Here is a 13,691-nt window from a genome sequence, read left to right on the forward strand (position 1 = left end):
TAGGGGCAGGCTCAGGAAGGCTCAGGGGTAGGAGCTACTCTGGCTACATCCCCCAGTTGCTGTTGGAGCAGTGGCTGTGGCTTGTTGATGCAAAACCTTGAGTCCTGTGTGGAGCCCAACGCAAACAACCTCTGCAGCTGGGGTAGGGTTTCAGGTTTGTAAGAGAAAAAGCTTTTTTTTTTTTTTTTTTTCCCCCCCCTACTCGAGCAGGAAAACTTCACAGAGCTGAGCTGATCCAGTTTCTTGCTGGTGCTGTTTTGTTAGCCTACTTAGCCTGCAATTTTATAATCAAGGCTGGGTTTTCTTAGCCTGCACCCTGGCAGATCAAAAATCGTGAGAAGAGCTGAAGCCCGAGCAGCAGCCACTTGTACTGCATTCAGATGAAAACGGTGGAGGGGGGGGAAAAAACAGAAAGAAAAAACCCAGCAGAAGTTGCAGATGAGATGCCAAAGATAAGGCAGCAATAGAAAATCAGTGCAGGAGTCAACACTTCACTGTGTCTGCAAGAAGAGGCCTTTAATGAAGGCTGAGTCAGCACGGACTTGGGAGCTGCTTTTGAAGGAGAATCTTTTTCTAAACAAAAATAATGTAATTGCACTCAATGAAGAATGCTTATCAGTGCCAAATGGCCTCAGAGCATCGCGTGGCTGCTGCGTGCAAGTCCCAGGGATGGGGTTTTTGTGCCGGTGCTCATCCTGCAATGGGGGCTGACCCTCGGCCTCCTCACTCCTGGCTTTTCAGCAGGGCTCATTTCACACTCACGCAACAAGTTATAAAAATTACAGCTTTGCTCCATGGTATCATGCCTCTTACGAATGTTTATTGCTTCTCCAGTAGTTCAAGGTCAGATATAGAAAATGACTCAAAAGTCTTTTGTTGTTCTGACAGCTCTAAAGTGATGGAAGGCCCAATCCAGCAAAGACAAACCTTCCCAGAGAACTGGCACCAAAAGGGAAGGGAGAAAGAGTATTTTAATGTTAAAAGGCAAACCCAGCATTGATTACTGACGTTTTAAAGAAGGTTTGGGTTAGATATTAAGAAAAATTTATTTCCTGTGAGGGTGGTGAGGCACAGGGTGCCCAGAGATGTGGCTGCCCCATCCCTGGAAGTGTTTAAGGGCAGCTTGGACAGGGACCTTGGGACAGTGGAAGGTGGAAAGAGATGAGCTCTTCCAAGCCAAACCATTCCATGACTGGATGATTCTTTCTCTGGATTTGCTCCATTCTCTCACATCTTTGGTGTGCAGAGCCCGGGTCAGAGCCCACTGGAGTCGCTGCCTCAAGTCCCTGCACGTAGGAGGGGAAACAATCCCTGCCCCAGTCCCTGCCAGAGCAGGGCACACCAGCTCAGAAGGGCTCTTTTGGCACAGCTCTGCCTGCAGGGTTTGTGCAGCACCAGGCACAGCCCTGGGCACCTCTCCAGCGCTGGCAGCTGCCCCCACAGCACAGCCACACTTCCCAGCTTGGGTTTCAGCACAGCCCTTTTTCCTAGGGCTGCTTTAATTGCCTGCAATTAGGGTCTCCAGTGCTGCAAAAGTATGAAGAAGTAAAACCCAGTCTGGCTTTGTAAGGGCTGGGATTGATTTCTTCTCTCAAGCAGCTGATGCCGTGACCTTTTAGAAGGGAACTGTCAGCTTGTGGCTGTGGGGTTTGTGCATGTGACTGCCCAGGGTTAAAGCACAAATATGGGATATTTATCGTAGTTTTATCCAAGGTGCACCTGTAAGAGCTGAGAGGAGCTAAAGGAAGAGACAGGGACTTTACATGCTGCCATCAAAATGCCAAAACCCCTTGGGGCTAAGCTACATCTTAAGTAGATTTGTTTAAGCACTTGGCAAAAACGCCTGGAGCAGAAGCCCAAGGCACAGCACAGGGTTGTGGCAGCCCTGGGGGTGCAGGGGGTCACCCCAAACCCTGCAGGAGGAGGTCAGGGTCTGGCCAGCTGGGTGCCAGAGGTGCAGACACAGCCCTGACCATCATTTCCTTGCAGGTTTGGCAGTAGCAGCAGGACAGGGAAGCTGCTGCGCCGGAATCGGAGCCCCACTGAGGTTTGGGATGTGGAGATGAATCCTGCAGTCAGTCCTCTCCTGCAGGTTTGCTTCTCTGAAGAGAAAGATGCTGCTGGTTAATGCAGAAGTTCCCTCCCAAGCAGACCTTGGTACTTAACTGTGTTAATTAAATGCTTTCAAAAACCACAAGATTGACCTTCACTGCTTGCCCACAGATTTTTCTCTCATTTAACAAGCAGAGGGTTGTCAGAGTAGCCTATTAAAGGAGAAGAAAGGCACTGCTCTAATACTATTGGGTTTTAACCTGTTCCACAGTGGTTTTCTGCTTTTTAACTCCCAAGAGATGAAAACCACAGTCCTCTAACAACCCACCAGGAGAAACCAGGCTGAGACAAGGAGTTCTTGGCTGAAATAAGGCATAAAATCTGATAAAATAGTGAAAATACTTCAAATTTAGGTTTTTTTAGGTATCTGTGCAATATGCCAAGACAACCATGTGCAGCCAGAGAGCTCTGCTCTGTGACATGGAATTGTCCTTTGGGACCCTCTAGAAATAAATAAAAGCAAATAACACAGACTCTGACTTCCTTACCTTTCCCAAGGACACCAGCAATTTGCTCATTGCTAATGAAACTTTTGAACATCTCTACAGAAAACTTGGATCCCTGCCAAGCAATCGGTTTTATAAATTAACCTGGAGAGCAGATCATGCATTGCATGGAAGGACATCCCACATCCCAAAGCAACCCCTGACAGCAGCATCAGAGCTGGTGGGAGAGCCCAAAATAGCCCCTGGCAGCTGGGGAGGATGACACAGGTGCTGCATTCAGAGATGATGAGAAAAGAGTTGCTTTCTGGAGACAAGAAATGAATAAATTCTTCACTGAAGGAGTGATTGGGCACTGGAATTGTCTGCCTGGGGAGGTGGTGGGGTCACTGTCCCCAGACTTGTTTGGAAGAAGCCTGGACGTGGCACTGAGTGCTGTGGTTTAGTTGATGAGGAGGTGTTGGGTCATGGGTTGGACTTGATGATCTCAAAAGTTCTCCTTCAACCTAGTTCATTGAGTGAGTCTGTGAAATGAGACAAGGCTGAATTGGCAGAGTTTGGCAGAGGGAAGCACCCCAGGGTTGTCTCTCTGCAGGTCCCTGTGGGGTGACAGCCAGGGAATGTCCCCTTGCTCAGAGCCACCTGAGCTGGCCAGTGCCTCAGCCTTCCTCCCAGCATGGCCTCAGCTCCATTCATGTCACCAGGCAGCTTCCTTTACAGCCAGCCATGCCTTTTTTATTCTTCTTTTTTTTTTCCCCTTTCTTTTTTTTCCTTCCCCTCAAAAACATTGGGTACTTCCCCCGCAAGAAATGAGGAGCTTTCTGTCTGATAAGGGGCTGGAGCAGCTTCCTGCAGTAGGAGAGAATTCCTCCTCTGGCTCTTCCTGCGCCGAGCCTGAACAATGCCAGCGCTTCCAGCCTCGCTTTACCTCGGATAATCTCATTTAGGGTCCATCCTGTGCGAGCATCTCCTGCCAAGGGGGGCTGCTTTTCCAGCAGTTTGCTTTTAAAAGGTTTTTTTGAAAAGGCATCGCCACGGCAGAAAGGCAGGAGCAATCCTGAGCTTCACTCAGCGCTGATGCAGCTGTAGGGGCTGAAGAATTTTTTTTCTTTTCCCTTAAAGGAGAGGCTAAATAGGATTTTTTTTCATGTCTTCATCCTGAAAGTGCACGTGGTAAATGGGAGCATCCGAGTCCTTTTGCAGGGCTCCGTGGGACTGAATGTGCTTGGTTAGGGTTGAGCACACACGAATAAGAATTTACAAAGTTGGGGTGTATTTTGTCCTGGTTGCTAAGTGGGACGGACACTATGGATCTGTGTTGATGATTTATGTTATCCTGCTTCTCTTGGTTACTTTTTCCCCCCTGTTTCTGCTTTCCTTTTTTCCCAGTTTTGCTTGTCTGCTGATGCACATGGAAGGCAGGATCCTTTTTGGGAGTGTGAGTGTATGAGTGAAACTCCAGCCTCAAACCTCACACGGGGAGTTCTGTGGAGGCTTTGACAGAAGGGCTCATAAAGGGACGTTTGTATTTTCAGCTTCTGCTTTAGAAGGCTGGGTGGAGAGATGTGACCTGACGGGCTTTGATCCATGTGGACATATGTAGAGAGGAAAAAAAAAAAAATCTGCCCACTTGTGTCACTTCATTGGGATGACAAGACTTGCTGTCACAAGTCTGTCACAGTGCTGTGCTGCCATGGATTTCTGCAGTGTGTTTTCCAAATTGAGATAAAATTGCATGACAAAACCTGGGGAAAGGCTTTTGTTCTTGATGTTTGGCTTGTGTTCTTTATATGCCAGACAAGGAAGCGTGTGCTTTTCTGGGGGAGACTGAGGAGAGATCTCAGCAATCTACAGCTTCTCCCCAAGGTGCAGCTCCAATCTCTGCTCCCTGTGACAGGGACAGGAGCCAGGGAGTGCTGGAGCTGTGTCAGGGGATGGGGATGGATTTTAGGGAGAGGTTCTTCCCCCAGAGGGTGCTGGCACTGCCCAGGCTCCCCAGGGAATGGGCACAGCCCCGAGGCTGCCGGAGCTCCAGGAGGGTTTGGAGAGTGTTCCAGGGATGCCCAGGGTGGGATTGTTGGGGTGTCTGTGCAGGGCAGGGTGGGGTTGTTGGGGTGTCTGTGCAGGGCAGGGTGGGATTGTTGGGGTGTCTGTGCAGGGCAGGGTGGGGTTGTTGGGGTGTCTGTGCAGGGCCAGGAACTGCCCTGGATGGGTCCCTTCCAGCTCAGGTTGATTCCAAGGAGGTGTCTGGCAGGTCATGCTCTCTGACCTCTGCCTTAAACGGGTTTGAACTTGAAAGAGCTTCCCTGGAATCTGCATCCACCTTGCCCTGCACAGCCTGGAGCTCCTGGAGCCTTCCTCCCGTGCCAGCCTGCACTGCCCAGGTGTTGGCAGCGTGCAGAGCTGGTGCCCTGGTGCTGGTGGAGCAGCTCCAGCCCTTGGCTGTCGGTGCCCGTGGGCTCCTGGTGCAGCCCTGGCCATGGCTGGCAGTGCCCTGGATGGGAGGGCAGGGCTGCTGGGCTGCCAGGGCTCAGGGGTCCCCTCTGAGGGGTTTGGTGTTCCTGCAGTTCCCGTGGCTTCTCCCTGGGAATAAACTCCTGGGTGAGTTTAAAGCAGGACCCAGGCGTTTGCTGGAGGCATTGCCGGCAGAGGGAGCAGGAGGTGGTTCCTCCCCTCTGCTGCTCTGAACTATGAAATACCATCTTGAATCAGCATCTTCAATAAGCAGGAAAGCTCTTGCATCATTAAAGAGTAGCAAGAGAGCTGTGTGATGCTGTAGCACAAAGGGGGGTTGATCAAAACCCTGACCATGCTGAAACTTCATCTCAATACTTGGCTGAACCTTTTGCCAAAATTCCCCATGACAAAATGCAAGGAAGCAGATCCTTTCCTACTGTGCCAGAGCTGCTGGTCTTGTGGTGTTCCTCTCATGAAGGAAAGCTCTGGGCAAAGTTGCCACCTGATTTCTGCCCTGCACATGAATTAACATGAATTAACATGAATTAACATGAATTAACACAGCCCTCCTGTTCACCAGGGCCTTCTGCAGAAGGTGAGGGTGCTCAATAAAGCAATGGCTTGTGGCACACTCCTGTTTCCATGGGTATTCCCATTTGACTCTGAACATTTCTGATGTTTAATAACTCAAACCATGACCAGATCAATGGGCAGTTTTCTCTCTGTGCAGCACAAATGGCCCATTTTATCCCAAGGTATCTTTACTCATGAGCAGAAAATTATAACTCCCAAGTTTTACCTGCAGAGCATCAGCAGGAGATGTCTGCTAGCAGTGCACTTGAAATGTCCAAATTAATAATATGCTGAACAAACCCAATCTGTGCTTGGTAAAACAAGACTCGTGTGGCTGCCTGGGGTCCCTGACAACAGAAATAAAACTGTTCCTCACATTGCCCTGGTTGGATTTTATTGCAGCCTGCTGTGAGGGGGATGGCTCTGGGATCCCACAGGGAAGCAGAAGCATCTCTGAGGGAGAATGGGGCTGCATTAGGTGTGGGAAGCAGGAGCTGGAGGATAAATCTGTGCCTGCTCTTCTGGGGACAGTGACATCCCAGAGGGTTTGTTTTCTGAGCCCCCCAGGCAAGTCCTTCCTGGCCCAATCACACCCTTGTGATAGCCAAGCCCTGCTTTTCCCAGGGTTAAACCTGGCTCTTTTGGCTGAACAAGCCTCAGCACTTGCCATGGGGCTTTGCCAGTGGGTTCAGTGGGGCAGCATGGGGAGGGTGGTGGTGAGGAGCCACCAGTGTCCCTGTGTCCCTTCAGGCTGTCCCTTTTGGGGCTGGGAGCCGTAGCCAGGTGCTGCAGCTGAGCCAGGAGTCTGGCACTGCCTTTACACCCCTGATCCTGCCCAGCCTGGCACTTAGGCCAGCCTTAACGGGAGCGGGAGCTCAGGCTGAGCAGCCCAAGGCACAGGACCCTCCCAGCCGTGGGTGGCAATGTCACCTTCCCGTCCCAAAGCCATCTGCACTTGCAGCTGACAGCTCCAGGAGGCTCTGGCTCGGGAAGTGGGTGCTGGCAGGGGCAGAGGCAGGAGCTGCTCTGTGTTTTCAGGGGAGATGCAGCTCTGCTGCAGAGCTCTGCTGTTTCAAAACCCCTTTGCAAGATCTGCTGGGAGAAAATCCCAGCTGCACTGAGCACCTTAAAAAACTGAAAAACAATATTGGGACTGGAGAGAGACCTTGAGCAAAAATACATCTGTAGGGTGGCTGATGCGAGCACATCTTGTCACCCTAAGAAAATTGGGGTTTGAGGCTCCACGTGGCAGTGGGGAAAGGAGTTGAACTTGATGATGTGGGTCCCTTCCAGCTTGGGATATTTATAATTCTATGGGGTGGATACTTTACTGTTGGGAGCAGTGGCTCTGGGAAGTACAGAGGAGTTTTTAGCTGGGGCTCATGGATTTAAGTCAAATCCTGCTCCCCTTGTGGCTGAGGCAGATGGAACACCTGCTTTTGTGTTTGTAAATGTAGGACAGTCGCTGCTGCCTGCTCGGGGTTCGTGTGGGAGGTTGGTTGGAGTCCTGTGGTCACTCACGGTGGTGTTCAGAGGTGAAATCTTGGTGGGTAAGGGGAAAGAAAAAAAGCAAGTGGCATGCAGAAATTGCAAACAAAAATTGCAAAAAAAGCAAATACTGGGATGGTGCCCAGCTCGTGGGTGAACTTGCAGCATCCCCTCAGTTGACATCCTGCTGTGGGATCTTCATCCCCTCAGCCATGGGGCTGCATGGGGAGCACCCACAGGCATGGCAGGCTCCCTCAGGGGATTTTTAGGGTGCTGCTGCCCTGAGGAGCAGATGTTAATCAGAGGGGGCTTAGGTGAGCCACAGCACCGCAATATTTGTGAAGCTCTTGGCCCTCTGTGCTGTTTTAGCAGTGCTGGCAGGTGTGGGAGGTGTCCCACGAGTCCCCTGTGCCCGGGCAGAGCCCACCCTGTCCTGCCCACCTTGTCCCCATCCCACCTCTGCTCTGCCAGGCCAGGTGCTCTTTGGCACGGGGAAAGCTGACACGGAGGCTGCAGCAAAAGCAGCCTCGTCCTCCAAATCCTCCTGCACAAAAGCCCTTTTGTTCCCCGGGTGAATTCCAAGAGCTTTTCTCCTCTTTTGATTCCAGCAAACTCCCACTGCAAGAAGACAGGCGAGAGCTGAAAACAAAGTGGCAGCGAAATGAAAAGTCCCTCGTAAAAAAAAAAAACCCAGCCAGGGCTGGAGGCTCTTTCCTAACAGCTTCCCTGGCCTGAACTGCTGTGGATTTCCTGATTTGAGATAACAGCTCTGGGATGGGGAGGCAGTGAAGCCAGTGGGCCTTGGCAGAGGGGGAATGGGGGTGTGATTGATGGTGTGCTGGCGCCTGCCCCATCCGCTCCCTCCCCGAGCTCCAGTGCTGGCATTTCTCATGATCCAGGGACAAGGGGAGAGACCATGAGGCTCCAGTGGCTCCGTAGGATCTCCACCACCCTTCACATCTTTCCCAGAGCAGCAGGAGGATGTGGCCATCCCACTGCTGGAAGCCACAAGGGGTGCAACCAGCTGCAGTGACCACGAGGAGCAGAAAACCGAGTCCTTCAGGGCACCTCTCGGAGCCCAGCAGGATCTCCTTGAACCTTGGCTGTGTGTTTCTTGCAGCTTCCCTGTCATGCAGCCATGAGTGACCTGCAGGATTTGAGGGTGTTGGAGATGGTGTGATGGGAGGAGTGGAAGGGAGGCTTGGGCCACCTGTGAAGTTTCTGGGTGGAAAAACAATTAAGTAAAAGAAGGCGAGAAGAAGGAAGAGGCTTTGGTCCTGACGGGATGCCTGTCAGGCTGTGGGAGATGGGACAAAGCATGGAATGCTGCATTTTGTGGGCTGCATCCTTTGGCAGCTGCTGCAGTCCTCATCCATGGAGGTCCCTTTGGTGGATGTGACTCAGATCCCACAGCAGCAGAGGTATTTCTGCCTGAACTCCTCACTGCACCAGGCAGAGGGGACGCACAGACACGGCTTGTGCAGCTCTGGGGGTTGGTGATATCCTCGTGGGGATGTTTGTGATTCTCCGTGTCCCACATGGCCATGGATGGGGTTATTAGTGCTGAGATTTGCATGAGCACATCCTGGTTCTCCACCCCTTCCACCGCCACCTCCTCCCCTCCCTCTCCATCCCATGGGCCCCAGGCGCTGCCTGTTCCTCACAGAGGTGAACCAGGAGAGAGCTGAGCATTCCCACTTGCAGCCAGCTGCGAGGAGGGTGTTTGGGATCCCCGAGGGCTGGGGGCAGAGTTCCCTGCGGTGGGGTGCTGTTCCTGCGGGGTGATGACACCGCTGTCTGCACAGAGGTGCTGCTGTTTGGGAGGAGCTGTGCCCTTTCCCCCAGGCCATCGGCGTCGGAGCAGCCGGATGCACACGCCAGATGGGTTCAGCCAAAGTGTTGTAACAGGGTTTTTAATATTCCACTCTCCCCTGGCCTGTGCTGAAAGCTGTAGGCAGGCAGAGTGCTCCCATCTCCCATCAGCACCTAAGGGAGGATGGATTTTGGGCTGCTTGGCGCTGCAGCTCTGTCTGAAGGGGAGCTGACTGATCCCCAGGCTGCCTGGCAGGGCAGGGTGTCAGGGGAGGCTCTGTCTGGCCTTGTCACATCTGTGGATGCCAGCGTGGTGCTGGCAGCAGCTCAGCAGGAGCAGGACGGGAGGCCCCACACTGTTCCCTTGACAGATTGGAAGTGACGCTGTGTCTGGGCTGGGAATGGGCAGTGAGTGGGAAGGGACATTAACTCTGGGAAGGGACATTAACTAGGAAGGGACATTGTCTGGGAAGGGACATTGTCTGGCGAAGCTGTTTGCTGTCACCTCCCCATCAGAGAGCATGTGGCTGCTCTTTGCTGGTCTCTGAGCCTGGAAATGGGTACTGAGGGCCCCATTTCCTCTCATGTTGGTTTTTGCTGGTCTCTGAGCCTGGAAATGGGCACTGAGGGCCCCATTTCCTCTCATGTTGGTTTTTGCTGGTCTCTGAGCCTGGAAATGGGCACTGGGGGCCCCATTTCCTCTCATGTTGGTTTTTGCTGGTCTCTGAGCCTGGAAATGGGCACTGGGGGCCCCATTTCCTCTCATGTTGGTTTTCCTGCAGGCCAGCACTGGAATGGGGTAGAGGAAAGCCATTGGGGCAGAGCCCAGCTGGGAAGTGAAATCCATGGTGCTGGAATGTCCAAGCCAGTGTGGCAGCCCATGAAACAGCTTGGTGAGGTATCAGAGATGTCCAGAGGACACAGAGGATCCTAAACACCCGTTCTTGTAGGATCTTGTCCGTCAGAGAACCAGCCTTTATCTCCAGGCTGGCCCTGGGTGCTGGTGTCCCACAAAACCTGCTGTGTGTGATTATCCCAGTGCTCCCTGCAGGAGATGTAGGGGGGTTGTTTGGTGGGGGGCTCCAGGGGGTACAGAATTGCCCCAAAGCTGTATCGGCTGCCAGGGTTCTGCAGCCCCCCTTCAGGACACGTCTCAGCACAGGATCTCACGTCTCATCTCTACCAAAGCGTTTCTTCCCTTTGCACTCAGGAGGTCTGAACTCCTCTAAGATTTGGAGATGCGCTCTTATCAGGATGACAGACAGACTCTCACAACAAAAATGTGCAGATAAACAAGAAGAAATCGCATCCCTCTGGTTTCAGTATTGACATGAGTAACCCAGCAGCCTGCAGCCCTTTTGCAGGGTGTGTTAAGAGGAAAATGGGCAGAGTAAGAGAGATTAGCCTGAATCAGGAAATTGCCTTCAAAATTGAATTACTGAAATACAGAGCTTACTGAAAGGCGGGCAAATAGGTCCTAATATTTGCAGAGTTTGGTGACATTTCTGTCCGTGTCTGCACCGCAGGATCCACAGATTAAGTCTGCAGGAGTCCGTGTTGCAGAGCTCTCTGCTCTGCCTTGTTCCAGTGTTTTCTTCTGGTGCTGTTCAGACCTTCTCCTGCTGGAGGCTGCTCTGAGGCAGGCACGAAGCCCTGACCTTGTGATTTTACCTCGCAGCAAAGCTGAAGATCTTTGTCTCGGCGGTGTTTGTGCCTCAGCAGGGCTGACCCACGTCAGCCGCCGCAGCAGAGCCGGGCCCTGGGACACAAATAACCCTGGCATTGCTCAACCCTGCCAGCAGTTCAGCGGGTGCACCTCGCCCGCTCCCTGCACAGCCCTGCTATTTCGGTTTGGAGCCTCTCCTGCCCCGGGTTTATTACAGGTTGCAGGCTTGAGTCAGAGGAGCGAGTTCAGCCCTGCGACGGAGAAACCCCAGGGCAACCGCTGGCACAGCCGGGTGTTGGGCACAGCTGGGGCACAGCTGGATGCTGGGCACAGCTGGGTTAGAGCTGGATGCTGGGCACAGCTGGGTTACAGCTGGGTGCTGGGCACAGCTGGGTTAGAGCTGGATGCTGGACACAGCTGGGCACAGCTGGGTTAGAGCTGAGTGCTGGGCACAGCTGGGGCACAGCTGGGTTAGAGCTGGATGCTGGGCACAGCTGGGTTAGAGCTGGATGCTGGGCACAGCTGGGGCACAGCTGGGTTAGAGCTGGATGCTGGGCACAGCTGGGTTACAGCTGGATGCTGGACACAGCTGGGGCACAGCTGGGTTACAGCTGAGTGCTGGGCACAGCTGGGTTAGAGCTGAGTGCTGGGCACAGCTGGGGCACAGCTGGGTTACAGCTGGGTGCTGGGCACAGCTGGGGCACAGCTGGGTTACAGCTGGGTGCTGGGCACAGCTGGGACACAGCTGGATGCTGGGCACAGCTGGGTACTGGGGCACAGCTGGGTTACGTCTGGGTGCTGGGCACAGACAGATGTGGGCACATCTGGGTGCTGGGCACAGACAGGTGCTGCGCACGGCCACCCTCGGGACAGGCCAGTGATTTGCAGCCCCACCATTCCACTGTGGGTGCTGACGGTGTCAGGAGGGAGTTTGGGATCAGGTGGTGTGTGGACAGTTGTGCCCAGGCCGTGCTCTTCTCTTCAGGAGCGTTGGGAATTGAAATGGGATGTGACTGCAGCGTTGTGTGCTCCTGTGGTGTGCCAGTGTTTCAGGGTTTCCTGCTGTGCTCTCGTTCTGGTCCACGTTGGAAAAAATTCACCATAAAAGTGCTCTTGCCTTTGCTGCTGCCTGACCCAAACCATGACTCCTTGGGGGCAGGAAGGGAAATAAATAATGCTTTAATTCAGACATACAGGTGTGAGTTTCAGTGTGGACACCATGGGGTGCTCAGACCTGGATGTGCCAGCAGCCACCAGCTGTGCCAGCAGCTCCATGGCATCCAAAGCAGAAGAGGAAAGCCTGGAGCTGGGAGCCACCTTGGCCCCAGGACCATGGCAGGCTCAGCTCCATTCCCCAGGCAGCCCAGAAATGTTGTTAAGGAAACACATTTCAAGTTTGCTGTTTCCAAGGAGTTGTTGGAAACTGCCATGGGGCAAGACACAGATAAAGGACGTGTGGGAAATGTCCCTGTCCTGCACAGAGGACACACCATCATCCCTGGAGCATCTCCTTTTGCTGCCAACAGATCCAGCTGCTCCTGGCAGTGATGGAAGAGCAGCCAGAGGCACTTGGCCACTTACTGGTGGGGCTGAGGAGAGAGCAGCTCCCTCAGATTTCAGGGTGAAAAATAAAGCCCAAATGCACCTCATCCCATCCCTTGGCCTTTGGTTGAAACTTCTACAGCCTATAAACATCTCTTGCATATTAAAATCTTTTTGTGCTTAATGAGGGGTTGGAAATCGGGTTTTCAGATCCACTTTTCCACATCATTGGTGCTTACATGAGATTAGGGCTTGGCTAAAACTGCATTTACAAACTGGATGGTGGGCACAGCTCAGCCTCTCACCCACCCTGTCCCTGGCACTAAGGGGATTTGGGCACCTTTCCCAGGGTGTTACCAAGGCAGACAACCCAACCACGGGGGCAGAAGTGGTGAGAGAACTGTGCTTGTGCCTCCCTGCCACAGTCACCAAACCCCTGTCACCCACAGTTCCATCCCACAGGCATTTCAATCCAAAATCCATAGCCTGGTTCCACACCTGGACTGCCCAAATGGCAAATTTCAAAGGGTTTCACCCATTTGCAGCCCGTGGGAGGGGGGTGGTGGTGCAGGAACCACAGTGGTCATGGCTGTGGAGATGCCACATGAGGGGACACGTGTGGATGTGGCCACCAGGGTTTTGGACTCCAAAACCCACCAGAAGTGGCTACTTGAGGAATGTGCCCCCATCTGTGTTTTCTTTGAGGGCTTGATTTCCATTTCAGCTGGAGCACAGCCAGAGGGAGTCTGGGTACGGCTCCAGCAGCAGGGCTTCTCCTCAAGCCCACTCATTGAGAATACACTTTGTTATCTCTGTGTATTTGAATTTTTCAGCTGGGCAGGGAGCCCCAGGCTCTGCTCGTGGCTGTTGTTTAGTCTGGAGTGGGCAGTGTTTGACTGTGGAGACACCAGGAATGCTCCCGGCTTTCACACTCCTCTCCTGCCATGCTGGGATGTCCCCATGGGTGGGATTCCTTGGGGCAGAGACCTGGACAGCTTTAAAACCTTAAAACCTTGAGCACTGGGCAGTGGTGATGAGCTGCTGCTGGGGCAGGAGGGAAGGAGATGGACAAATCCATCCCCAGACCATGCCGAGATGGTTTGTGTAACAACCCTAAGAATTTGCAAGTATAAATCACGAACCTGTGAGATGATTTGTAATACTTGTTAAAAAGATTTTTTTTTTTTTTTTTTTTCACTTCTTTGATTATTTTTGGTCATTCTGTCAAAATATTTTTCAATACAAGGTTGTATTGAAACCTACACCTACAGCAGCAGTTGCACCAGGTGACCCTGCTCTGCTCCGGGTGCCGCCAGCAGCTTTGAGATATCTCAGTGTTTGTGTCCAGGGGGGTTAATGAGGGAATTTTTCAGAGATTTGGATATTTCCAGGTGTCCCTCAAGGCTTGAAGTTCTCTTTGACAGCATCAAACCCACCATTGTTGCTGAAATGTGGGCTGAGCTGTGGATAAAAGATGCCCTTTGCACCTGCGTGAAGAGCTCGCTCCTGCTGGGCATCTCCAGGGTGGCTGGGACACAAAATAAATAATCTTAATTCCTTGGTTTGGCCAGAAACATCTGGGTTGGGAGTTTTGCACC

At 52.7% G+C, this 13,691-nt stretch overlaps 1 protein-coding gene across 4 annotated transcripts in view; it reads left to right on the top strand.

Moving 5' to 3' along the window:
• MAP2K6 (mitogen-activated protein kinase kinase 6) overlaps positions 1–13,691 on the top strand; it is a 51,170-nt gene that overhangs the window by 6,321 nt on the left and 31,158 nt on the right. For 2 of the 4 annotated variants that reach the window (XM_086857717.1, XM_023938848.2), the window contains exon 1: positions 1,990–2,157. The exons of the other annotated variants lie outside the window; for them this stretch is intronic. In XM_086857717.1, the coding sequence (XP_086713843.1) occupies positions 2,115–2,157 (43 nt within the window). In that variant the 5' untranslated portion in view covers positions 1,990–2,114. Of the gene's footprint in view, positions 1–1,989; positions 2,158–13,691 lie in introns of those variants that run through there. 4 annotated transcript variants of the gene reach the window in all.

The sequence above is a fragment of the Cyanistes caeruleus genome, chromosome 19 (genome assembly GCF_971803275.1).
Source record: "Cyanistes caeruleus chromosome 19, bCyaCae1.hap1.1, whole genome shotgun sequence".
Taxonomy (NCBI): Eukaryota; Metazoa; Chordata; class Aves; order Passeriformes; family Paridae; genus Cyanistes; species Cyanistes caeruleus.